Source organism: Podarcis pityusensis (genome assembly GCF_964106645.2).
Source record: "Podarcis pityusensis genome assembly, chromosome: 1".
Classification (NCBI taxonomy): Eukaryota; Metazoa; Chordata; class Lepidosauria; order Squamata; family Lacertidae; genus Podarcis; species Podarcis pityusensis.
This window is the reverse complement of record NC_138028.1, coordinates 88,697,058-88,724,731: the sequence shown is the minus strand read 5'-3', so window position 1 is coordinate 88,724,731 and position 27,674 is coordinate 88,697,058. Positions and strand designations below refer to the sequence as shown.

At 42.6% G+C, this 27,674-nt stretch overlaps 2 protein-coding genes across 7 annotated transcripts in view; both read left to right on the top strand.

Moving 5' to 3' along the window:
- SMARCAL1 (SNF2 related chromatin remodeling annealing helicase 1) overlaps positions 1 to 24,528 on the top strand; it is a 40,905-nt gene extending 16,377 nt beyond the window's left edge. For 5 of the 6 annotated variants that reach the window (XM_081006356.1, XM_081006355.1, XM_081006357.1 and 2 more), the window contains 10 exons: positions 477 to 635; positions 5,008 to 5,073; positions 8,517 to 8,657; positions 12,358 to 12,576; positions 13,870 to 13,940; positions 14,552 to 14,654; positions 18,232 to 18,414; positions 19,979 to 20,079; positions 23,394 to 23,493; positions 24,077 to 24,528. In XM_081006356.1, the coding sequence (XP_080862482.1) occupies positions 477 to 635; positions 5,008 to 5,073; positions 8,517 to 8,657; positions 12,358 to 12,576; positions 13,870 to 13,940; positions 14,552 to 14,654; positions 18,232 to 18,414; positions 19,979 to 20,079; positions 23,394 to 23,493; positions 24,077 to 24,214 (1,281 nt within the window). In that variant the 3' untranslated portion in view covers positions 24,215 to 24,528. The remainder of the gene's footprint in view (positions 1 to 476; positions 636 to 5,007; positions 5,074 to 8,516; positions 8,658 to 12,357; positions 12,577 to 13,869; positions 13,941 to 14,551; positions 14,655 to 18,231; positions 18,415 to 19,978; positions 20,080 to 23,393; positions 23,494 to 24,076) is intronic. The other variant, XM_081006360.1, reaches the window with a different exon arrangement.
- A 2,840-nt stretch (positions 24,529 to 27,368) lies between these two features.
- Positions 27,369 to 27,674, top strand: part of RPL37A (ribosomal protein L37a) — a 4,811-nt gene continuing 4,505 nt past the window's right edge. Inside the window, 2 exon segments of the mRNA XM_081009606.1 lie at positions 27,369 to 27,470; positions 27,473 to 27,496. Coding sequence (XP_080865732.1) covers positions 27,384 to 27,470; positions 27,473 to 27,496 — 111 coding nt within the window. The 5' untranslated portion in view covers positions 27,369 to 27,383.

Genomic DNA, 27,674 nt, shown 5'->3' with positions numbered 1-27,674 from the left:
ATTTGGTAATGGGTCTCCGTCTGTTTTTGCTCATTAACATTTGATGCTGAATACACGACTTTTCACATAAATTGAATTTTAAAATCGGCCTTTTCGTGCACGTTTTGGTTTTCTTTTGCACGCCTTGTTTTTTTGTGCATTCTGACTTGGTATGAGGCAACTCCTTGTGTCTGTATCAGGCATATTACCTGAGATACAACGCAGGCTGACTAGGCCTTTGTGGAACTCATGTGAAAAACAGCTGGTGCAGATGCAATGCTATCCTCAGTTTCCACAGAAAAACATTTCAAATGATGTGTGCTGAGGGGATGAATACAGTTAAGGATTGTATAGCACTTAGCAAACTTTTCAAAAAGTGCCGTATGAGCGGTGTCAACTGTTTTTGAAAGGTGGCTGTAAGCTTTAGGCCATTTAGATATAAAAAGAATTTTTTCAGCTCACGTCTTTTTCTGCCTTCGTTCTTTTCGCTGCTTGAGGCTTTCCACAGGTGGCTTCCTTCCTTGAGCCCAGATGCCATCAGTGTCATAGCAACGGGCAAGGACTGCCTGTCGGCAAGATTGATAAACGTTGTCAGTTTTGACCTTCTCAGCAAGATGGAGAAGCAACTCAAAACCACCTTCCGAGTTGTGATTGTTGTAAGTAGGGCATCCTGGTGGGGGAGGCAGGTGGCACAGTTTCCCTGGGCCATTCAAAGGCAGAGATGGGGGACGTGTTCACTGCAGGCGTGAGGGCATATTAGACGGTCTCAAGACATGGAAGGCTCTTAAGCTGTAAATAAAGCTTGTCTGAATTGAAAGTTGGTTCATGTTATGCTGCCATTTGCACAGTATGAAATTAGAAGTGGCTGCTTTTCTAATGCTTACTAATAGCGACTGTGTCCTCTTAATTGCCATTTCATTTTACACTGTTCGGCAATTATAGCATACATTTGCTTCCAAAATGTATTGTTCAGGACACCACTTAGTTGCAAGAGATTCTCCGTGTATTTCTAGAAATGTGGATGTTCTTCTCTGCTCTGAAGGGTGACCAAGAGCTCTCCTGTTACCTTTCTGGTTTTCTGTATTTAAAGTAATGAGCAGCTTTTCAGGGCCAAGGAATGGGACCTAGAAACCCTACTTTCCAATCTCATGATTTATGTATCCATCTCATGGTCCAGAAGGACCAACTCATGCCAAGTTCTGATTTGTTTTTTGTTTTGAGGTTTTAGGACAAGCTGTAATCACGATTTTCTCATGCCTTTCTGGGCAACAATGAGTTCTAAGGGACTTGACTATTTTTAATGAAATACTTTCTCCTGATTGCAGTAAGACCTTACTGAAGACTCCAGTGATACATACTGTTTACCACAGCCTGGGGAAATTTGACCTTTTAGTTTCTAGAATTTGTACATGCAATTGGCTGGAGCAACCCAGTCAGATGGATGATAATAATACTAAGACTAAGACTAATACTAATAATAAAAATAATAAATAAATAAAGGCAGTGGCCTGGTAGTTTTAAACTATGAATCAGCATTATGGGAGCAAACTGTGGAGAGCCTTGGCCTTATGTGTTCCTCCCCCCACCTCACTTGATGGACACAGGGAGAAGATTGAAAACTTCTCTCTTTTGGTTTCTGAGTAAACTAGAGATTCAATGTATGACCAAACTCAGAATCTGACTTATTCCAAGCATGGTCAGTTTAAACAAACCATGGTCAAACTGTGGTTTTGAATCCTGATTTGCTAGCTAACACAGTTAGAATAAACCAAAGCCAAGCCATCGTTTCCCAGAAAATACATTTTCCTAAGAGAATTTCTGAGAACATTCTTGTTGGCCACTATTCCCTCTGCTTCCCCAGATGCCCCAGAATGATGCTAGGTTTGTGGCATTATGGGGAATGTAAAATGGTGGCCAGGCTGCTGTTTCTACTTGAAAGCTTAACAGAGAAACTATTTCAAACAAGGAAGGAGAATTAGCCACTGCTAATGCTGAGCTTCACCCCTGCTGAGCTGTTGAAGAATTTCTCCTTCCGCTGGAGATGTTTGGTGAAGTGGTCCACCCAATTTCTCTACACACAAATAGCATGGAGAATTTCAGGGAGGCATTTTTGTGCACAGCTCTAAAACAAACCACAGTTTCCTCAGTTCAGTCATACAACAGGAAACTGGTTTTTGCAAAATGAAAAGTGGAAGCTTTCAATCTTCCCTCATTCTTATGCACAAAGAAACAGGGAGAGTATGAGCCTGAGACTCGCCACAGTTTGTTCTCATAATACTAAACCGCAGTTTAGTTATATTTCTTCAAGGCTGCTCTGGAATCTCAGTTCTTATTATTGTTTCTTAATGAGTCTTGTTGAAGTCATCATAACCCACAGTTCTAACACTTCAATCCTCTGTACTTACTTGGACATTTCCTTCTCATCTCATCAGAAATTCCCTTTCAAGTAAATGTGTTCTGGGCCACAGCCAAAGAATTTTCTGCACAGTTGAGTGCATCTGATGCTGAGAGGTCAGCAGATACCCAGATCACCTGCATCAATTAAGGTCCTGGAGCCAAGCAGCTTCTTAGATCTCATCCTTGCAGTTAAAAATATATATATTGAGCTGCTAGCGTTTACTCTTCAGGAATAGTGCCCCTCAGGAATCCCTTGTACAAGTGTGCAATCTCTTGTCAAAGTGCCAGAGGTGAAAGTGCCATAATCCCAACACTTCCATTTTTTGGTTGTCTACAAGGTCTTTAAGGTCTGTGAGGTCTTTAAAAAGTCTGCTGGGCTTATTCATATAGAGCAGGGGTGGGGAATCTCTGGCCAGTCTTGGCCTGCAACACTTTGCTCCCCAAACCACATGCACCTACCCATCAGCTGATGTCACTGGTGACTTGCGTGGCTCGTGTAGTTTCTCAGTTTGTGTGTGGGACTGAAGAGTGATCTTTTTCCTTTCCCTGCCACTATGGGCAGCCCTGGGGCTATTGTAGCACTCAGTATCTTCAATGGTCATTCCGATGTTGCAATATTGCATTTAGATGCAATGCTAAACGATTCTCTGCTCCACTCCCTTCCTCTTACACAACCGCGAGGAGGAAATCTGAAGCACCCGTTTCCATTTTCAACTAATTTCAGTTTGTTGTTTTGTCTGAAGCAGGCTAGGCTCTTAATATAATAATAATAATATAATATTTTTTTATTTATACCCTGCCCATCTGGCTGGGTTTCCCTAGCCACTCTGGGCGGCTTCCAACAAAGATTAAAAATACATTAAAACATCAGTCATTAAAAACTTCCCTAAACAGGGCTGCCTTCAGATGTCTTCTAAATGTCAGATACAGTGGACCCTCCAGATACGAACTTATCGTATTTTTCGCTCTATAACACGCACCTGACCATAACACGCACATCGTTTTTAGAGGAGGAAGACAAGGGGAAAAAATTCTGAATGAAACAGTGGGTGTATCATTTTTGTGCCTCATGCTGTGGCCACAGACATGTGATCTGATGGTGAGTTTGGGGTAGCCCAATGCAAAAATCCTGAGAATCCCTGTGGATCTGTGCTTTGTAACCACGTTTTTGCACCATTGCGGCCCCAGGCAACAGTGGGTGCGTGATTTTTTTTGGTGCAGGCTGTGGCCATGGACATGTAATGTGATCTGATGGTGAATTTGGGGTGACCCAATGCAAAGATCCTGAGGATCCATGTGGATCCATGCTTTGTAACCACGTTTTTGCACCATTGCAGCCCCAGGAAACAGTGGGTGCGTGATTTTTTTGGTGCAGGCTGTAGCCAAGGACATGCTATGTGATCTGATGGTGAATTTGAGGTGACCCAATGCAAAGATCCTGAGGATCCATGTGGATCCGTGCTTTGTAACCACGTTTTAAGTGGGGAGGGAAGGAAAAACACAGAAGGGACAAGGAGCACGAGAGGGGTGTGTAGAGAAGCAGCTGGCTAAGAATGCAGAAGAGGGGTTTAACGGGAGGGAGGAAAGGAAGGCAAAAGTTTTCCCCCACACAACCACCCAAGCCAGCCCTCTCTCTCTCTCTCTCAGTGGCTGTATTTTCGTTTTTTTAAAAACCCATTGCGGATAATCACAGTCATTGATCTCCCACTTAGTGTGGTTTGGCCCCTCATTCATGTTCTTACTAGATATGTTGTAGAATTCAGGTCCTGCGTTTTGCATCCAATAGCCTCTGCAGCGTGTTGTGCTTCCTCGCTTCCCTCTTCAATCCTCCCTCTGCTGGTGGCTGTTATTAGCATAACCTTATTGCTAACCAAGATTGAGAAAGCAGTTCCTTCCAGTTGAAGGGGGTATATTATCCTTTCTGTGCATGGCTGCTTACTCGTCCAAATACGACAAGATGAGCACATTCCCTGGGAGGGTGCCAATTTCCTTAGTGTCCCGAAGCTCGGTGTTGTAACAGCAATGGCAATAGAGCTCGTTCCAGGAGGGGAAATTCTCAAATGGTAGGTCTGTTTCCTACCTGGCGAGCCTTTTAACAGCAAACCGGTTGGCTCCTAATTAGATTTTCTCCTTTCTGGTGGTTTTTCATTAACCCCTTCCTTTGGGGGAATCCGTGCAGGGCAGACTCGCAATTATCTGCATTTAAGAGGAGGCTGTGCAGCGGCAAAAAGAATATTAATAGTGAGAATCGTTTCTTCACCTCTCCACTGGCTTGGTTATGGTTGTTGATAGATCAACAACAAGGATGTGCTTTCCTTTCACAGTGACTTCAGTTTCGAGCAAGCAATCCTACCTTATGTTATGGAGGTTTGACATTCAGAGCGGTGCTGTACCCGTCTAGGATTATCTAAGATAATCACACAAAATATCAGGACAGCTTAATTTGGCCTTCCCCGGCCTTGTTGGACTACAACTGCTGATATCCGTGATAATCGGCCGTGCTGGCTGGGGTTGATGGGAGTTGTAGTCCAACAATATTTGGGGACCCACATTTGGAGGAATGCTGATATAAACTGCTTTTTGGTTGTTTGGCTAGTGCTCTGGGTTTCACATACTCTTCTTCTGTTTCAGGATGAGTCCCACTTTCTGAAGAATGGGAAAACTGCTCGATGCCGGGCTGCGATGCCTCTTCTGAAGGTGAGCATACCAGGGTTTTCAAAACTGGGCATTTGACTTTTAGGTGCTGTGTATTCAAGATGCCTGGTATACAGGCAAGAGCCAAAAGAATTTTGCTAGGCTGCTGCCAGTGCTGTAGTGACAAGTTGGGAGCCATACGAAATCCCAATATGAGGGACGTAATTAAATTCTGTGCTTTTTCACCTACCTATGATGCAGATTGGGCAATTTTGGTTTATCAGTTAAACTCTACAGCAGAACGCATGAAATAAGTTCAGAAATCCTAAGTGTAGTACAAGATTGAGTATTTAAATACAGAACAAATGCATAATCATTCCAAAGTATCTGAGATTTTGTGTATTTTAGGATTATATAAATGAATTCCAGGTCACAGAGTAGGCTTCAAAGTAATATTTCCAAGTGAAGCTGCCCTGAGAAATAACGATCTGTCTTTTATTTGCTATAAATTTTGATATGTCAGTAACCACCAATTAAATTGATTTATCCCAAAGCTGATAGAGTCTTCCATAAGTATTTCACACAGACACCATAAATCTGTTTTTCTGGTATGTAACCTGAAAATCCTTAAAGTGGCTTGGATGAAGGATATAGAATCAATAATGGATTAATAAGGAGCCTTTAAGTTTCATATTTATTCTGAAATTCTGTTGAAGAACAGGTCTGAATATAATACTTTTGAGAAAAAATAGGCATAATTATAATATTAAAAGCTTAATCTTTGATATCACTTAGGCATTGATTGCTTCTGAAGATAAAGTAGCATTTCTTAATATCCATTTTTTTGCTTCCTTATAAAAATTTCTGAGGAAATCGCTTTAAGGCAGTGATGTATGGAATCTTCAAGTAGGCCCATGTATAAAACATGGAGCTGAAGTTTGAAACTCCATGAGTTTTCAGAAGTAATTATTCATAGTAATGTACCTTGCGTCTCTACTGAGGAACCCTAACTTCTGCACAAAACGCTGTTGTTGCTCTGCAACCAGGTGTTGAGGGTTGTGTAGGGGCACTTTTTGAACCTATAAAAATGGATCAAGAAGTTTAATTTGCAAGATATTTAGATTAGCATGATTTTCCAAGTGAACCCTTAACATCAGATGTGCATTGGAACTGGCAGAATCTGGCAATGTCCTTTTTTATTATTATTTTAAAAAATGGAAATATGAATGCTGTTGGAAATATGAATCAGAATGAGCATGAATATGAAATATGGAAATATAAATCAGTTTGCTTTTGAGGAATGAATATAGTTGTAAAAAGTATTCTAGTCCTTAAGGTCTTCCAGAATTCTTTCTTTCTCTGCTTAAGAGTTTTTGAAAGCTCTGTTTTCCTAAAGGGTGGGTGTAGGAGCTCTGCTATCTATATGTCAAAACACTGCCATTTTCAAATTGTTCCCTTTTGGGTGTAATTTGAATGTTCCAGGTGTGATGGATATACTTTAGGTTGTTTGCATCCGTGATATCTAGTTAGATCCTAACCTTATTCCAAAGTTGCAGCGGGCATGAGTTATAATACTGTTTTATGACAGAAATGAAATTTCCCCAAACGTGCAGATGCTGTCTCCCCTCCAGTCCCATTTCATTCTCTCCCAAGAAGCAAACTTCTGCATTGAAATTACCATCAGATATTTCCATTTCGTGTCAGGCAGGGCAACACACACTTTAAATGTTAAACAGCTGACAAGGGCAGAATAAGAAGGAATCGGGAGGATGGTTACAATTGTATATCCAGCACAATGAGCATTTAAATAGTCGCCATAATGCAAAGCATGCCAGGCAGCATGCTGTAGGCCACATGCTGTGAACATCATTAAAAATCCAGTAAATCACTGTAGGAGAATAAGACACTTTTGCATGTTGAATCATTTTTATTTTCTGGCATTTCCCCATCCTTCCTCCTGCTCTTTGAAGCCTTTTGATACCCAGTGCAGGGATCTGGCTATTGTATCATTGGCTCTGCATTTGAATATGCCTATAATTCTTGAATTTCTCTTTGGGGAAATGTCTTCTCGGTGTCACCTTTTATCATACAGAGAACATTCTCATTGCAGGAATTGTGTTGCTGATGCTCATGGCACCCCATAGCAGTTGGCCGGGTGGGACTGTACCGCTTACCTGGCTTCCAGATGTCAGGAACATGGCCAGTCACTGGGAGGGAGGGAGGGAGGGAGGGGGGTGAGGTGGTGGGAGGCTGCCTTGGGGTGGGCAGAGCCAATCCAAAACTCTGGCTGGTGTGTCCACATTGCACCAACCTTGTGTAAACCCTACTCAAATCCAGAGTGGAGTCCCTAAGATGGTTGGATTGTACAATGTACGCCTCCTTCTGGCGACTCCTGCAGCCAAGTTGATTGCTCTGATTTCCTTTGGACCACATCAGTGAGGCCAAGAGGGGGGTCCAGCTGAGGATCCATACACACTACCCAGGCTTGCACCCAGGGGAGGTCATGCAGTGGTTTTACTTCACCCCAGGGGCACACTTCATTGTCTCTTGAGAAAGATGGCTATCAATCACCACCACCACCACTATGAGTGTCATCTAACAAAGCAAAATGGGAATGATTGTGTTACTTCGAATTACAATACAGTGGTACCTTGGGTTACAAACGCTTCAGGTTACAGACTCCGCTAACCCAGAAATATTACCTCGGGTTAAGAACTTTGCTCCAGGATGAGAACAGAAATTGTGCTCCTGCGGCGCGGCGGCAGCGGGAGGCCCCACTAGCTAAAGTGGAGCTTCAGGTTAAGAACAGTTTCAGGTTAAGAACAGACGTCCGGAACGAATTAAGTACTTAACCCGAGGTACCACTGTACAGATGAGAACAAGAAATCGCGAATTTGTTAATTCGTTCCGGAGGTCCGTTCTGTTCGTTCCCGAGGTACCACTGTACATGTTGGCATTTATACCGTGCTTTCTTTGAGAGCTCCAAGTATGTTCTCTTCAGTGGGCTTCACAACAACTCTTTCAGATAAACCATTATTGTTATCTCTACATGGCAGATATGGGAGCTGAGGCCGAGAGCGACATGCCTAAGACCACCTAGTTAGTTGCCAGCAGAGGCAAGAGTCGAACAGGGGACTTCTTGGGCCAGGCCAAGACATTTTGCTCCTTGAGGTGGAACAGCCTATTTAACACCCATCACCACTATCACCAAATCAAGGTGTATGGTACCCAAGGCCAGCCAAGTTATTTTGGCCCCTGGAAGCCTCATAAGCGCCTCTCCCTGGCAGAAAAAAACACACAATCATAACACACTGTTGCTCTTTCATGTTACTCAAAATCTGCCGTCTGAGGAAGCCATGTCAGTTTGCCTAGTGGTGGGGTCTGCTAACCCACTGTGCTGTGTTAGCTCTGTTAGTTAGGGCCATGTTTACCTTTTTGGATGTCCTCGAATCTCTGTGTGTGATAGCAGCCACGTAATTAACCTTTTGCAACATTTATATCCCCAGGCTGCCAAACGAGTCATCTTGTTGTCCGGAACCCCTGCCATGTCCCGCCCTGCAGAGCTTTATACGCAGATTGCAGCTGTCAGACCATCCTTCTTCTCTCAGTTCCATGCCTTCGGGCTCCGCTACTGTGATGCTAAGCAGGTAACGTGAGTCTCTATCCCTGGCAAAGCAGAAGCCAGGAAATTATTATTTGGGAATAATAATAACCTTCCATTCCGTGAAGCGTTTTGTGCACTGCCATTCCCTTTGCAATCTCTCAGTGAAGTCTTGCTGTGAAAGGGCAGATTTCCGTAGTGACAATTGGCCATAGCTCCATGGTTACTGTAAGATTTTCTGCTAATTCTCAAGCATCTCCAGTTAAAAGGCTCCTAGCCAAGTGTTAGAGCTGGGATCGACTTTTACCTGAGGCCTTGGATAGCTTCTGCCAAGCCTAGTTGTTCACCAACTAGATTGTTCACCAACTAAGAAAGCCTGACTGAACTTGACCTCTGTGATTACCAATTAACTCATTAAATTGATCAGTGTCCAATGTCATAAATAGTGTTGTCATCAATCATATTGATAACTGGCCCCATATTTTGAGGTGTAATATTGACAAGGAAAAAAATATGGAATTGGACATTACTATGAATCCATTAGTTCTGTATTCCTAAATGGAAAAAGGATTCAGTCTCCAATATGCTTTTTGATTAATGAGTTTTAAGCTACCAAAAATATGAGCGTGATTAAATACTATTCTTTTTTTCTTTATATTTACCACTAAATCAGATGTTCCAATGTGGTATGAAACAGAAGGTATAATTCTTCTAATTATGATTATGATGTTTGCAAATATCAACAAGCTGTAACATCTCAGGGGATAATGCTTGCTTTTGCAGTGCATTCGTGATTGTATCATGTCTGCTTCTTTGCCTGCATTTATACCTTCATTAAAATTCCCTCCAGTTGCTATTTCACTTTCCCCTAAACAGAGTAGATCTTCAATTAGTTGATAAGAAACACTCATCTGACGACTGAGTGCTACATAAATATTCACTGATATTAAACTCATCTGTCCAAGCTTCCTTTTATCATAATATATTGACCTTCTTTGTCTTTCCTGCTCTGAATAACTTCACACAAACACACTCCTTTCACTTTTGTACATGCGCCAGGCCCCGTCCTAATACGTAATATCCATTTTGCTCAAATATAGACCCATTGAAATAAACGGGCAATGTTAAGTTATTTCTAATGTTTCTCCTTGATGTGCATTTCCTGCACATACATAATATCACCTTGCCATTTTTTTCAGAAATTGTGGTACTTTTCTTGTTTTTAATGGGAGGCAAAAGGTTAACGGGCAAATACATACATACATACATACATACATACTTGATTATTGTTCTGGCCAAAGGCCATGACAAACCCCAGTTCTTTCAGACTTAGTATTTTACTTTCAGCCTTAATTTTCTTTCATATATATATATATATATATATTTCTTTACATTTATAACGTTATCTTATAATGGAAAGACGTTGATTCTCTCTTCTTTATGGCATTCCTAATTGCTGAGCTATATGTGGTTATCACTATTCCTTATTTACTGTTTTTTTCTTCATTCTAACTTTTTCTTTATTTCTTTCTGTTGTGAATTCCCCTCTTTCAGGCCATCCTTCAAGGGTTCTGTGGGCCCTCAACCCTTCTCACACCCACCAACTCTTCCCACAAACACCCACCCCCTGCTGTTTCCCCCATTACCAGGCTTTCTCCAGCCCAGCTGATAGTGGTGCAGGATGGGAAGAAGAATTGGTGGGCAAGAGAAGGGTTAAAGTTCTTCTCCTACCCGCTCCCCTCCCCCTTTGCCAATGTTCCTTTCCCTGTTGTCTTTGTGATGTGTAATTCTTCCCCGAGTTGCTCAAAAATATGATTAAACATTGCTCTGGGATCCATAAGGATAGAAATTGCCATAATAAAAGTAGGATATAGTCTTAATATAAATTGTATTGTCTGGGTTAAACAGCAACAAGAAAATCTCAAACCTGAACACCTCAGTTTAAAAAAACAAGACCCCGAAAAATACTCCATTTTAAACGGAATTGATTTAGCTTCACGGCAGAAGACCACAAATCTCTGGCAGATGCAATAAGCAAAGATGGAATTAGTTTATTGGTTTACGATCCACAACTCCTTGGCACTTCTTGCTCATAAAAAAGTGCAACAAATGAAACGTCACCTGTTTTTATTTATGAGCCAAATTTTATAGGTGCCATCGAGCCATTTTTCAAAGCAGGTGATGTGAATAGTGAGCATTAAAAGACAGAAAAGTGCACGTAGGTTGTCACAGATGCTCAGCCAGGAAAAGTTCAAGAGCTTTGCTGAAACGTGACCAAGTAATTTCTTCCACTGAGAATGGCCTGGGTCAAAAAAGCAGCTTCTTAACTTTGCTGTTTGATATCCTAGGAATCCAGGGCATGCATGTTTTTAGCGGATGTAGTTTTACAAGGCTGTTGAACGTTGTCAATATGATGATTATGCTTTGAGGCTCTCTTTAATTGCCAACAGGGTTCTGAATAAGCGGAAGGAGTGCAGATAATGAATGTGCTGCTAGCTGCAGAGTTTTATTTTCGGAAGATCTCCGCTTTCATTTAACTACCACGCTCTTGTGGGATTCAAATATATATTTGAAAGTGCATGGGCCATGCCTGCTGAAACCTCAAAAGCCAGAAAGGGGAGTGGACTAGTGGCTGGGGAAGGGCTTCAGTGCCCCGCCAAACAGAAACTCATCTGTTCTTAATTGCCAAGTTGATCATCCCTCAGTTGCTATGCTGAGAAGACTGTAAACACACTTTAGAGTTCCGTTGCAACTAGAGTTCCGTTGCAACGCTAGAAAGAAAGGGGGTTGATACAGTTTTCATGATTCAGAGCTCCTTAGAAAAATAATTTATAAAATGCTCATGGATCATGGATTGGATGCACCTTAGTAGTCTTCACTGAAAAGTGGTGCAAAACACTTGTGCTGATTGCTCTTATTCAGGCTTCCTCAACCTTGGTCCTCCTGATGTTTTGAGACTACAATTCCCATCATCCCTGACCACTGGTCCTGCTAGCTAGGGTTCATGGGAATTGTAGGCCAAAAACATCTGGAGGGCTGAGGAAGCCTGCTCTTATTTATTACCGGCATACCCAAGAAACAGACTTCAGATGTGTGCTCCTAAATGTCTTGCACTGACATGCCCATGATTTGCCTTACTCCTCCAATCAGACATCCTCTGGCAATATCTTCAACCCAGATACCTTCCTCTGCTCTGCTTCTGCTGAAACCTACATTGTTGGTTTCAGCCATAGTAGATAATTGAGACTAACGTAATAAAATAAATAAACATTTTAAAAAGGCATTTCAGTGGATGGGGAACATTAAAAAAATGCAGAAAACAACGTAATTATTTACATAACTTTTGTGGACTAAGACAACCAAAAATAGTGAACACTTCTCATTCGCTTGTGTGATTTCTGTTCCTGACCTCAGATGAACATACAAATTACAGCACAGTTACAGCTGGAAAGGATGACAGGGATTAAAACCTTTGGGGAATTCTCTTTGCATATTGGTTATTGCACTAAAGCTCAGCCTAGAACTCCATTTGGTTTTTGGATCACTAGAACACTTTTCCAAATGTTTTTTAGCACTTGTGTAAGCTCAAACCTCCCTATTAGTATTATTTTAAAAATTCAAGTCCTGTTCTGTATCAGAATCCCAGTGCATAGATGTGCAGTATACTCACAGCTCTTGCATGAGTGATGATGCTACTGATGATGTTTTAAAGGCTTTGCTTCCTCTTGTGTGTCTATTCCACTCAGCGGCCTTGGGGGTGGGATTATTCTGGTTCATCCAACCTTGGTGAACTGAAGCTTCTGCTGGAAGAATCCGTCATGATCCGTCGCCTGAAGTCTGACGTGCTCTCTCAGCTCCCTGCAAAGCAGCGCAGAATGGTGGTGGTAGCTCCAGAAGGCATTAACGCAAGGACAAAGGCTGAGCTGGCAGTGGCTGCAAAAGAAATGGCCAAGGGCTATAAGAGTGTGAGTCTGAAATATTGTTGGGCGAGAACATGGCTGCATTCCATCACAATGACGAACGGTTGCTTGAAAATCTAAATATACAGTGTGCTGTTTACATCTGAACCCTGTGCCAGTTTACAAACCTGGGTTTCCAAAGGGTTGCAAAGTCATAATATCAAACCACAGTTTGTGCTCTGGTTTGCCATTCTACAAACTGTTGACAAAGCACAGTTATGGTTGTTGCTGTGCTCTGTCTCTAGAGGTTGCTGAACCATGGAGATGGGAGAGAGCAACAAATTTCTGAAGCTGCATGCTGAAGAGAGGAAACAAAAACAGACAATTGGCTGTAAACTGGCTGTACATTTGAAAGCTCAAACCATGTTACTGGTTCTTAACTGTGGTTAGTACAAACCATGGCATGCTGTGATGTCTGAACTGAGTCTCTGTCTGCATAGTTTGAGATACGATAGACAGGAGAAGGGTAGCTCTGTCTCCACTGCTTAGCTCTTGGTCCAGGCAGTTGGCAGGGACCAACTTTGGAACCTGTGTTGTTGACTCTGCATGTCCTCAGGAGAGAGGGAAAAGTGCCAACCTAGTGTTTGCAGGGGTAACTTCCATCAAGACTTAGCAGGGACAGATGGCAACTACCTCATGATAAAACCTGCATATCCCTCAGTAAAGTTCTTCAACAATGGCAACAAAAGTCAGAAGCCTGTAGGTTAGGTCCATTGCAGGTTAGGTCCATTTCACACATTATTGAAAGGGGAATCTGTCTTTGTCATTATGTGCATGCTTATCAGAGAGCTGGACATCCTCATAACTCTGATGACAGTAGCTGTATGAAATATCTATGTTGTATTCACACAGGACATTTTAAGAGTTGCACTCCGTGGCCCAAGTCTGCCTTGTACATTAGGCCTGTGCTAGATTTAGGATAAAAAGTTTAATCAAATAACAACACATTGAGCTAGAGGGGGAATTCTCCTTCCTACTCCTACTCCTGCTAGAGCCGATTAAATGTCCTTGCACCTCTTTCGGTTTCCATAGGGTGTTTATTTCTCACTTCACCTTTAATAATGGCACCTTTAATAATTCCACAGCAGAACAAATTATCCAGGTTTGGCAAAGCAAACAAAACATACGCGGGGGCAATGGAGGTTTATACTTGTATAAATATATTTTTAAAATTCAAGCATGTCATCTTTTAGAATTGTGGCTGCAGAAATCTGCCACATGTGAGTCCCACTAGTCATTGAGCTGCTAGCTACAACCTTCTGGACCTAACTGACGGCTTTTTCAAATATCTGTTTGCAGAAACAAGAACAGAAGGAAGCTCTCTTTCTCTTTTACAACAGGACTGCTGAAGCCAAAATTCACTGTATCATGTAAGTTGCTGTTTCACAGTATCACACAAACCTACCTGACTAGGTGATTCTTGCTACAGTGGAAAGGAAACTGCAAGACAAGACCGGCAACGAAATCAAGCTTGGGAAAAATGTTAATTAAAACATTTAAGCACTGTAGCATTGGTCTTGGTATTGAACCAGCCTGGCAAATATTTTACATAAATGTTATCGTTAAAGTTACCCATTGTGCAGAAGGCTGAGAGAAGATTTTCTGGTTCTGCTAAAAATAAGCAAAATGAGTCCTAATTGCTTTCATTTCAAATGTATTAAGCCTATTTTGTACAAGGTGACGTGCGGATAGATCTTCAGTAGAAAACAACTGATCATATTTTGATGTAGAGATTTTGACATAATATATTTGTTGCAGTTGGGAAAAGTCCTGACCTTTATAGTCTTCAAAAATGGTCCGTAGTTTCAACTACATGTGAGAAACAGGTCCTTGGAACTGGGATTTGGCTGAATTGCCAGTTCTCTGAATAAAATAAAAGTTGAGGACCACTGATCTAGGACCATACACTGATTGCTTCTGGAACAACAATCGTATGTGTATCTTCTGAGCCTTCTACCCCCCCACTTCTCGTTCACTGTAGAGAATATATCTTTGATTTATTGGAAAGTGGAAGAGAAAAGTTTTTGGTATTCGCTCATCACAAACTCATTCTGGACACAATCAGTGAGAAACTGGAGAAAAAGGTAAATTGATCTACATTTATTACTACTCCTTTTCCAGGACTTGGAGATCCTGGTAAACTCTTGTATCATTGGCACAATACAAAGCTGCCTGGAACCTGTTCACAATGGTGTATAAAAACCCATTGCGTACATTTTCTTACTGCCATCTTGTCTAGTGTTTTCCAGAATTCACAAAATACAAACCTGGCCACTGGGATTAATAACCTTGAAGTAAACCAGTCAACATCAGGAGGGATTAAATGCATTAAAGATAATCTTCCGGCTGTCAGTTCTCATATTTCAGATCAATAGCATGTCATGAACTAAAGCCTTAAAAAAAACCCAACTTGTTAAAATGAAGCAGGCATAAAAAGTTGACCTGTATAAAGTTTAAACAGTATGAAGAGTATAAATAATTACATGTAAAACTGACTAACCAGCATTCCTCCCTGCCAACTGAATAGCCATCTGGCATAATTTCTGTAGCAAAATTCCCTGTAGCCAAAAATTCCCTGTGTGTTTGCCATTGACCCTGCCACTCCCCTGACTTGGAGCTTTGTTTCTGACATCCCAGTGAGCTTCAGAGAAGTCCCACTGGCTCTGGGTGCTTCCAAGTCTCAGAGCTAGGCCAGAGAGCAGCTCCTACCTGCTCCATAAGTTGTGCTGAGGAGACGCTAATCAAATTGAAAGGTGTGGTCATCACTGGCGACCTGGCAGTGACATTTGTGGCACCCCTGTCCCTCATAAATACCACAGCTCACAGGCCTTCCCTGTACTGCATGTTCTAGCCTTCGTTGGAAGGGAAAGCATTTGGTTCAAGAAAGATAATAATCTTCCTCATCCGTGGCATCTGTATTTAGCCAAGATTTAATGCATCTCTCCCAGATTCAAGTTCACCTCGATGTCCCTGGTATCAATGGCCTTCATATGTCAGGGCTGCCTTAAGTATGTGCTAAGGCAATTTAAAATAGGTTTTCCTAGATAATGTTCTTGCTCTTCAAAGGTATCAGAAATTGTTTATTATAGTACTGGGCTGAGTGTCAGGATGAGAACCTTGTTACCTGTTCCAAGCAGTGGGGAGAAGGGTCAGAGAGAATGAAGGGCCAGATGGCATGAGGGAGCGTTTGGGAGTAAATTAGCTAACCAGCCAACAACTCCTGTTTATTGGGATTGGCTGCCAGGTATGAGATAACTGATGGCCAGCAAGCCTGGACAAATACAACTACCTAGCAACTCTAACCTGCTTGGAGCAAAGGCAGGTCAAAAATATAACAAATGTAAGTTAAATCATCTACTTCGCAGCTTGACTAGTGAAGGAGTGGATCCCAGTGCTCCGTTTGGCATGGCTCCAGTTTTCTTTTCTTTTTTTTTTTTAATAATATTTATTGAGATTTCAAAAAAAATACAAAAGTTACACAAAAAACAAAAAATACAAAAACTTACACACAAAAAGAAAAAGATACAGAAATAAAAAAAAATAAAAATATAAAAAAGTGAAAAATACAAAAGAAAAATAATAATAAAGAAGAAAAAACATTAGACCTCCTCCTCCTCCCTTCCTTTGTATTCCAGTTATTAATTATCCCAGCAAATCCTTTCCATCTTTCTATTATAAAATAAACCTTAAAATTTAAAATTTAGATCTTAACTTTACCAGCTTCTTATATTCATAATGTTCTTTCATAATTCTTTAATAGTTATTAATTATCCCAACAAATCCTTTCCATCTTTCTATTATAAAATAAACCTTAAAATTTAAAATTTAGATCTTAACCTTACCAGCTTCTTATATTCATAATGTTCTTTCATAATTCTTTATACATCTTTACTAAAGCCAGGTAATTTCTTCCAACATTTTTCTATCATTCATTTTTCTATCATTCTATCATTCATCGACTTTATAAAACATTCTGTTAGTTAAAAAACAAAAAAAAAGAGAAAAAAGCATATAAACAAGTCCGATCTTAATCCAACGTCCCTTCCTCCTGGTTTCGGGATTTGTCAGTCCTTATTCCTCAATCTAACCTGGTGACCTTATGTCCGAGGCCCTCAGGTCACTTCCATGGCCCTTCCGCAGCTTTTCTTCATATTTGTGGCTGTAGTCACTTGCTTGTAGTAACTCCATCTTAATAGTGTTTTTAACCCTTCTCATCAGATCAGATCCTTTTCCCTGTTCATCGCTGCATTCCATGTAGTATTTAAAAACATACTTCAAGGGCCCTCTGAAGTTGTGGGCCCCCACAATTCCAAACATGTCGCAGCCTGTTACTGTATTTAAAAAGTCCAGATATCCCAACATAGGGGAGTCAATCCAGCCCCCCATTTCAAAACCACACCAAACTTTTCCTTCCCATATCTGGTTTTTTCCAAGTTCCATTATCAAATCCGAAGGATCAAACTCCTGTTGAGACTGTTCTGTCAAGCCACACTCCTGATTTAATGCCACAAACCCCTGTTCTGTCAAGACACACTCCTGGTTTGAGTCCTGAATAGACTCCACATATATTCCCACAGTTTGATCAAAGCCTTCCACTGCCTGTCCATGATTTCCAGTCGACTTGGCCATCTGGTTCACCTTATCATGTAGTTCTTCCAGTAGATTCTTTGTTTCCTTAAGCAGGCAAACCACAGCTTCTGAAAACATTGTTGCACTCTCCCACGATTATTTGTAACAGCTGTCAAGTCCTTGGCATTAGTTACAGTCTCTAAGGCTCCCCCTAGGGAGAAGACTTATATTTGTTTTTGTTACATTTCCATGTTACTTGAGATACTTTATCCATATATATTCCTTTAAAATGCGAAAGGGAACAGTAGAGTCACAAAAACTCTCTTAACTATCTGTCTCACACAGATATCTTGATTGATTCACGTCAGTCCTGACTTCCCCGCTCCAGGATCAGGACGAAAATAACTTCCTTTTACTGCTTCAAATAGTCCAAAAAAAAAAATTCCCAATTTAAAATGTTGGAATCCACTCTTTTAAAAGCAATTTTCAAAGCTCTAGTTTAAGTTGCCTTTGCTTTGTTGTATTTACAAAAGAACGGAAGGGTGACTTCCTGTTTAGCCCTTCCCGCTCCGTACCAAATTCAATCGATTTCTCTCTCTCTCTCTTTTTTTTTTTATAGTCCAATTCTGTCCTTTTCACTAATCTTCATTTACTGTCCCAATTTGTTCAAATTCTGGGTACTCACGGATATTTGTTTTAAAGTCCGAATTGTCCAGGAAAAAAGGCAGCGCTCTCCGGCAACAGCTACGCGGCTTCACTCCACAAAAGAAGCAGACGACTCGCAGCACAGCGCCACTTCCCCGCTCTGTTCCGGAGCCCGTTGCCGGGTTCCTTTACAGATTGGGGGGGCGCAAACAGTGCCCGCCGAGTCCCAGGGTCACAGGCTTCACCCGCCTGTGGTTTAAAGGGTCCCCGCTGCGCCGAAGCGGTATAGACCCGATTTCTGTGGAGCGGTCTCCCTCCGAATTAGAGGGATTCCGCCATTGCCGTTGGCGCCACCTCCGGAAGTCGGCTCCAGTTTTCAGCCAAGTGAGGAGAGAGGAGCAAGCCCTGATGATAAGTGACCCCTTGTTTCCTCACCTTCCCTTTCAGCATATTGGGTACATTCGCATTGACGGCTCCACACCCTCAGCTGAGCGCCAGTCCCTCTGCCAAGAGTTCCAGTTCTCTGACAAGCACTCTGTGGCTGTCCTCTCCTTAACGGCAGCTAACATGGGGCTCACCTTATCGTCCGCTGATTTGGTTGTGTTTGCAGAGCTGTTCTGGAACCCTGGGGTAAGACAGCTTGGATACTGCCTGGGGGTGCTCCTCCTGAAAAGATGCTGTTCAGAGTTTAAGATAAAACCATAAGAGGCTGTTTGTGAGGAAACTGGATTGTGTACTTTATGTGTTAAAGCACAATGACTTTGTAGCTATGGTTGTTAGACGGAACCTATAAAAATGAGTATCTGTCTGGTGGTGATACCTGTTTTGCATATAGTATTTAATGCTACTGCTGATCACTTAGCTCCCACTACAAATAAACATTGCTGATAGCCTGCTTGATTTGGCTCTGTTGAACCTAAACACACTCTTGCGGCCTAATGACTACAAAACTGTTCAGTCAACTCTCCCTCCTGCTCCATTTCAGGTGTTTGCGTGGCTATGGTTTCCCTTTAACAATTACACCTATTTAACATTTGTCAAGTCCTCTACAATCTTTACTGAGCAAAACCTAGTTAAAAAACGATGACATGGATGCAGCTAAGCTCCAGTTAACTGGATTTAGTCATGACTAACCTTTTTGGGATTTTGCCGATTGGGTTACACCAAGCACTCTCACTTTGTTTGTACGACAGACTTCATCTGAACTCTCACCTTCCTCTGCTCTCCCTTCAGTGACCCCCCCATCTCCCAATCTTCTCCTAAGGGTTGAGGGATCCTCAGGAGCAGGAGGGAGAGCAGAAGAAGTCCTTTTTGTATGTGTGTAACTCTCTGGGCGCTACTGTATGCAAGCCATTGTCCTTAAAGTCACAACTCGTATGAGGTACACCACTCTTGCCCTTCTTCTGAAGATGGGTAACTGGGGGTGAGAGAGAGAGTGGCTTTCCCTAAGTCACTTGTGCATCTAGGGAAGAGGTTGAGCTTTAATTTGGGATTCCATTTTTACAGTCCAGCAGCCCCATCCCCAATTTTCTCCTCTCAAAATGAAGTTGGCAAGAATGCAGTAGAAGGCCTTTGCTCTAATAACCACATACTGAAATACACTGCAGTGCTTAGGTTAATGTCATGATCTGTACATTGTAAGTGCTCCATTGTCTCCCAAGACAGATGGGTGCCAGCAACTTTGGTATCGTAACTGTAGTTTGGAATAAACTTTATACACTTTCAAACAGCACCTCTTTTGTGCTGTTTTAATGGAACATCCTGACTCATTTCATGGAGGATTAGGTTTGCAGTGGTTACTGGCCATGAGTGTTATTGCACTCTTATCTAGGCGTCTAGTTGACTACTGTGGGAACAGAATCTCATATGGGAATCTGGCCTGATTCTGCCGGGCTCTTCGTTTGTTCTTACCATTGTGAAAATAGAAGTACACAAAGTGACAAGCTAGCCTATTTTGAGTCACCTTGTGAATGTTAGCTCCCTCTTGGATCCTCAATGTTTCCTTTTTGTAAAATGCTTTCTTTTCGGTCGTTCGTTCTTTACATTTTAATAATTCTTGTCAGCAAGGAGAGGGCCATCTGCTCAGTGCCAAGCATAATGATTCATTGGTTTATTGTTAGGGTTGTAGCAGCAGTAATTGCTCTCCTCTCTCTCTTTTTGTTTTCTAATTTGCATATTTGGTTTTTAAATGCAGGTTTTGATCCAAGCAGAAGATCGGGCGCACCGAATTGGGCAAACAAATTCTGTGGATGTTCACTACTTGGTAGCAAAAGGCACAGCTGATGATTACTTGTGGTAGGAAGCTGGTTGTGCATGAGACTCTTATTCTCGGGGTAATGGGTAGGGCTGGACAAGACCTGGTTTTCAACATTGCAAAATATCACCAGCTAAACATTGCAATATACTGATATATCACAGTGCCCGAAATAAGGAATGGAACTATTTAGAGGCATTGACCGGCTTCACGGTTTTCCCCACATTGTGATTTTAGTATAGTTCAAAACCACCCACCCACCATGATTTGTAATATATTGTCTGGTCAAAAATGAGGAAACTGATATCATGATATGGACCTCAAACTCATTGTGGATGACAGATCTATATATCACCCAGCCCTTGAGTTGGTTGAGTTGGGCAAAAGATTCCCGCATTGCTGGAGGTTGGACTAGGTGACCCTCATGGTCACTTCCAACTCTACAATTCTATGATTCTGTTGGTCCTCCCCATCTCCCCCTTCCATGCTGTGGTTTATAACTTTGATCGTGAGAGGATGAAGGTCACCCAATTAGAACCCTTTGATTGCACTTGGGGTCCATGAGTAGTGAGCAGCCAAATGTTACGTCAGCACTGCTCAATGACTTTCCCCACAACCTGAGCATGCTAGACAAAAGCACCTGGAGTCTGGAAGCGCTCTGCTCTTGCAATCAGAATCAGTTTTGGAAAATCAGTATCTTTCCTGTTTATCACAAGTGTCATTCAAGTGCATGATGACTGGTACTTGAATGTTCATTGGTTTTCAGCATTTTGCAAGGGTTTAAGTGAAGAAATGCAAGCCACCTCAGGTTATTGCTCACTCTGAGCTTGCAGTGCGCTCAAGAGGGGGTTTTTGGGGTGAAGGATCTGAAGACCAGAGCCAAGTAGTCGGGTTGGGTCTACTCATGCTTAGCTGGCATCTTCCTTCTGTAACTTCTGTTACACCTCTCCAGCAGTCCGCATTCATGACTGAGAAGAAATGAAATGAAATGAAGCCAGGAACGCCTATAGGCTTGGGAGGATTGTGTTACAAGATGAAGGTGGGAAAATGGCCCACCGGCAGCAAGACAAGGCACATCATCAGATGTTTTGTACTCCCTGGAGCCCTGAATATTAGCTTTGCAAATAATTATACCCTTCCCTCAGAAGAAACTAGGAGATGACATATCGCCCACACATGAAAGAAAGCTAATGACAGTCATTTCCCCATTTCACTTGTAAATTTCTGTCCACAAAATGGTTAGTGCGAGAGTGGAAGAAAATGTGCTGTTTGCCAGGGTGGGGGTTGTTCCCCTGTCTCTTTCCATGAGGCTCTGTGAGAACACTTGGCTAGCGGAAAGTTTGTGTTGTCGTATGAAGCGTTGCCTTCCGTTGAAAAGAAGTGACATTCTTTTTCTTTTTTTTCTTGAGGCTGATTTGCAGGACCGTATTTATTGCATAGCAATGGCAGCTGTCACAGATGAGCTGCTGTCTTATGTGAACATGGTGCTCGCCAGTGGGAGTGAGCGGCGGCAAACTTGCCGTGTAGCAGGGCTCACTTGGGCTGATGGTGGCAGCTGGGTTTTTGATGGGCATCCCCTTAACCACAGTGATAATAAGCACTGGATTACTGTAATGAGCTCTACATGGGGCTGCGTTTGAAAAGTGCTCAGAAATTTCATGTGGCTGGTTGACTGGGGCTGGTTATAGGAAGGTTATAGAGAGAGTGTGTCCATTGACAGAAAAAGAAGGACCCCTTGCTCTGTGCAGAATGTTTAAATATTTTCATAACACTTTTACTTAAAAACTAATTATTTTCTTTTTAATTAGTTGCACATTTTTTGTGTTTGTTTTGCTCCTTGTTGAATAGGCTGCAATCCTGTACAGTCAGTGGGACTTACTCTTACACTTATAAGCTTGCACTGTTAATTGCTAGTCTCCCAACTTGGGGTCTTCTATCCACAGCAGGCCTTATGTTCTTCCCTTTCTGGGTCCCTTAGCTGTAAAATCTGTCCATCTTCCTTTCATTTACATCTTTGCACCATCTGGGTTTCACTGACTTTCATTTCTCCCGTATAGTCTGTTGCCTATCTTATGTGTTAACTTTTCACCCCCAGTCTCAGAAATTTTCACGGCTTTAGACTATAATAATTTAATCTTTGCTGAAAACTACCCACTACCTTTTTGTTGTTGTTGTTGTTCTAAGCATGTCTTCATGTTTCTCTTCTCTGCTTCCAGTTCTCAGCCTGTGCATGTTCAAAAATTCAGACATACACACAGCGTATTTTCAGATAATGTTGTTCTTTCTTTCTGTCTCTAATCAGAAAACTTCTCAGGTTGCATTATCATACCACACCCTGATTTTCATGAAATTAGAGTTTCGGGAGCTGACTAAGTAGAACACAGACTTTGCTTGTATTCCTTACAAGAGGAGTAAATAATCCACGACCCTCCATTGTTGGACTACAATTCCCATGATCCCTCACTATTGGCCATGCTAGCTGGGACTGATGGAAGCTGGAGTCCAGCAACATCTGGAGGGTCCAGAGGTTCCTCATTCCTGCCTTACAGCCACTCTCTCCCCTTCAGATTGTTCACTGGGGTGGAGCTGAGTGTAAGTGAAGCTTAGTCACCTGGCACTGATGGTCATCTGAAGACTTTGGCTGTGCATGCAGACCCCAACAGTTTCCCCAGTGTTGGCTTTCTAAATGGCGTGGGGGTTCATTCATTTTCAAAACAATATTTCCCTGCAGGATTCTCCCCCACCCCTCTCAGCAGGGATCCAGACTTGCCCTCTTGCTAAGCCCATGTTGGCAGCCAGCTTGTCTACACATGGGAATTAGTTTTTAACTTTAGGGATATGCGCAGCTGCAGTAATATACCAAACTGCTATTTTTGCAGAGCTCTTGGTATTTTCTATAGGTGCAAGTTCACAGTCCTCCTAGCCTAGAAGGGGAGATGTGTCTATATAGCGATGTTTTGAAACCACAGAGGCAGAGGATGGACTTTGCTGGGCAGCACAAATGCTTGTCTCTATCGTTCCTGAGATCCCTGTTATTCCTTGGTGTTTCCCACATTCCTACACTTCCAAGCAAAATATCCCAAATTCATTGTGAAGGAATTGGTATTTTTTGGGGATGGGGGTGTGTGTGTGTGTGGAATTTAAAATGCAGACCTTTGACATCTTCACATAGAAATCTGAGAAGACAGTATATAGGGAACTAGTGTGCAGCAAAGTAATGGAAAAAAATCCTCATCTGTGATGTCCTCTACTTACTGGCTGAGTAAGTAGTGCTTATAGTTAGTTTAGTGCTTTCACTAAGAAAGATGCTTGCTTGACTCTTCTTTGTAATTGTAATGCCTGTATTCCCCACTAGGCCAATGATTCAAGAGAAGATCCGAGTCTTAGGGGAAGCTGGCCTGTCTGAAGCCAAGTTCTCTGAGACAGCCGAAGCTACAGATTACTTCTTCTACAAGGTAACTTTTAACATTAAACTAAGTTCCTGGAGGCGCTTAGTTTCTCTCCAAGGTGCATGGTCTTTTGTGCAATAAAGCTGGGGTAGGAAACATGAGTCCCTCCAGGTGGTGTTGGATTACAATTCCCATCATTCCCATTACCGATGCTGGCAGGTGCTGATAGGTGTTGTAGTCCAACAGCATCTGGAGGGCCACAGATTCCCCACCCCTGCAATAAAAGAATAAAAAAGCAATTATTCAGGCATCTCCAAGCATGACTTATCACGTTCTGATTCCTTCTGTGGACAGTTGCCATGCTTGAATCAAAGGCACCTATTGGATGGTGTCACTCACTGCAATGACTTTGATGGAGAAGCTCTGTCCTTTGCTCTAGAGAGATCCTCCTCCTATTTCAGCGTGTCCCATTTCTCTTTACCACTCAAATAGCAGGGAGAGGAAGGAAGGCTGATGGTCCAGTCTGCATCTTATTAACTTGGGGAACGCCTCCATCTCTCCTCTATTGACTGTTTTCTTAGTCTGTTCTCTGTTGACTAGCAGAGCTCTTTTGCCTGCTTGCCAGTGATGTCCCTCTTTAATTTCCTAGCAGGACCAAAATCAGGAGACCATCTTAAACCTTTTCCAGAGGACCTTCTCGGAGGATGCAGATGATATGGATGAAGCCCTGCTTGTGGAAATGGTTGATGCATGTGAAGGTTCTGGACCCACAGACTCCATCAAGTGAAACGGAATCAAGTCTGTGCAAGAAACGGCGTGTTGATGAATATTTTTGCAGACAGTAAACTCAGAAAATGTTGCACTTTTTTTGTTAACTAAGATTGTATTTAAAGGAGGGCAAAAAGAATAATCAGTGAAAATTGCTTTGATTGTTAAAATAAATATCTATTTTTAAGCTGGGTTAGCCTGTTTGCTGATTTGAACACCTTTAGCTGCCTTCTTTTTATTGCTTCTCTAGCTGAGAAATCAAGAATCTGTGGCTCTACCCCGACTCCAATAAAATCTGCAGTGATACAGATGAGTTTTACTACTTGAATCTTTGCTGCAGCTCTGCGTTTAATACCTCTCCACAGGATTTCTTGGGAGATGGAATACTCCTCCTCATGCAGCAAATAAATCCTGTTTGGCGAGTTTAGAGGCTTTCAACAATTCTATTCTCATGGGACAGATTTAAATAATTAAGCAAGAAACTGCTAGAAAGAACTGTGGGATGCCTATTTTGAGGGCAGGCCTGTAAAATTCTATGAGAAAGGGAACACTTCTGGTTACATTTTCTAAAATAAATATTTGTTTGTTTACACAGTGGTATTGAAAAAGAAGGCATGCTTTAATTGTTTGTTTTTCTTGAATCCGTAAGTTACAATAAACTAGAACCAGATATAAGACTTGTTAGAGGTTCAGGGTGAGAAGGTCAGTGGTTCGAATCCATGCAACAGCGTAAGCTCCTGTTGCTCTGTTCCAGCTTCTGCCAACCAATTCGAAAGCACACCAGTGCAAGTAGATAAATAGGTACTGCTGTGGAGGGAAGGTAAACAGCTTTTCTGTGTGCTCTGGCTTCCGTCAGTATTCCGTTGCGCCAGAAGTGGTTTAGTCATGCTGGCCACAACTCGGAAAGCTCTTTGTGGACAAATGCCAGCTCCCTCAGTCTGAAAGTGAGATGAATGCCGCAACCCCAGTCGCCTTTGACTGGACTTATCCAGGGGTCCTTTACCTTTACCTAAGGGTGAGAAACCCATGGTCTTCCAGGAGCTGCTGTACTGCAGCTCCCATAATCCATGACCATTAGCCATGCTGGTTGGGGCTGATGGGAGCTGGAGTCCAGCAACATCTGGAGTCCAGCAACATCTGGAGTCCAGCAACATCAGGAGGGCCACAGGTTTTCCACCCTTGTCATAGATGGTGGGTAATTCCTTGTGTGGGGAATTCTATTCCAGGTAGGCAAGAGGAAACCTGTAGAGCATACTTTGCTCTTCCACCCATCCTCTGTCATTTAGCATCTTTGCTTTTACTCAAGCCCAGCAAGCCTTTTCTTACAAGCAGCAAAGCACAAGTCCAGGCCACATCTATATAGGGGATGGGATTTGCTCACTCTTGGGTGAGGATGGAGCTTCTGCACTGACCAATTTGAATAGTGAGCCTATGTTGATTCCGGCCTTCCTGCATAACTTGGTTTAGAAAATAGGAAGCTGGCTAATACAGAATCAAAGCACTGGTCTGCTTGGTGTATTGTCTACAACTGACTTGGCAGCAGCTAGGGTTTTGGCAGTTGTCTTTTCTTGCCCCACCTGGAGGTGGTGGGAATTGAACAGGAGACCTTTATGCATGCAATTCATGTACCCTTCCACCAAGCTACCTTTGTTTACCATTCATTGAACTGAGTCAGCTGCAGAATCAGGTTGTCTACACAGGCAGGACTCAGTGGATCTATATTCAAGGATTTTCTTTGTTTCCTCCAGGCAATTTCACTTTGATTGAAAGAAACAAAATTATAAAACATTTTGAAATTAGCCTTTATTGTATGTGATTTTAATTCAAAACCTCATTCTCCCATAGAAGTATTACCGTTTGCAGCTAATTTTCCAAGGCCCTTCTCTCTGTCCTCATCCCACCATCTGATGTGCAGTGGGGTAGCTGTGGAGTCAGGACCTTTTTGGTAATGGTGCTTGAATTGGGAAATTGCCTTCAAAGGGAGAGTTCCTTGGCCCTTTCATTTATGTTTTCAGGTTAATTTGGGATTATAGCAGCTAATTAATGGTGAAACTGGTATAAAAGTGGAATTACACTCCATACAACCGGCTCTGGTTAGTATGATTGGAGCTGCATTTTGTGCCAGCTGACATTTCTGGATGTTCTTTGGAGGCAGCTCAATACAGCAGCCCAGTCTGGCTGTAACAAATCTGTGTGTGCATCATAACTGCATTTTCCTGCCAAAGCTGCCCAAAGGCATTCCTTTATACTGATGCTAAACTGCCCTGTGGATCCTTTAAAGCAGTCGTCTTCAGCAGCTACTTTTAACCCAAGCCTGCATATGGGCACCCATTCCTTAAGTTTTTTTTAACCACATACAGTGGTACCTCGGGTTACATACGCTTCAGGTTAGACTCCGCTAACCCAGAAATATTACCTCGGGTTAAGAACTTTGCTTCAGGATGAGAACAGAAATCGCGCAGCGGCAGTGGGAGGCCCCATTAGCTAAAGTGGTGCTTCAGGTTAAGAACAGTTTCAGGTTAAGAACAGACCTCCAGAACGAATTAAGTTCTTAACCCGAGGTACCACTGTATTTCTGTAGTAACGCTGTTGCTGTGACCCGCCTTGCATCAGAGCATTACCTAGTGGTAAGTCCCGGGCCTATACAGGGGCGAGGGCACCCTGGGTACACTGGCCTTGGAGCTTGGAGGGTTAAGCGGGCTGGGGGCCCCCACCAGTGACCAGCTGCTTTTTTGTTTTGAGTTTGTAACTTTATTCTAACAAGACTCACGCCCAGACCTTCAGACAAGCTCTGCATGGACCTGGTAGGTCCTGACCCAGCAGTTCAGGACTGATGCTGCAGTGCATGCACACGTATTAAAAATGAATATAGCACATTGCATTTTCATATTATTTAGCCATTGCCAAGTGTCCCAGCCTTTTGACTCTGACCTCACCTAGTATAGTGACTTATTTTCTATTATGCTTCGGTCACAATGCAAGATTAGTGTCCAAAGGGAGTTACTGTACGGTGCCTTAAGCACGATGCAGTTACTGTAAGTCGTTCAGAGTTGTCGCGTCTATTAAGGCGGCTACTACTCTCTATTCGAGGCAACAACGGAAAAGCTAAAGCGACGAGGAAGGCTTGACCATAGAGTCGCAGTACCTCCTGGCGCACAGACAATCCCACTATCGCATCCTCGGTCTCAATGGTTGCGTCATCCTCTGAAGTTTTTCCCCTTCCTGGCCGGGCGGGACATTGCGCGTGCGCAGAGGGCACTTCCTCCTCTCTCTCCCTGCGGCCTGCAGCGGTAACAAGATGGTGAGCAACTCTCCTTTCCTTTGGTACTCGGGTTTTATCCGCCGCCATCCTCTCCGTCGCTCCCCTCTCCCGAACGGGATTCGCCGGGGGTGGGAAACATGGGGGCAGGCTAATCCAGGCAGCCGAGCAGTTTTGATCAGCACCGGCGCTTGGGGAAGCCGGCTTGGAGGAAGGGGCG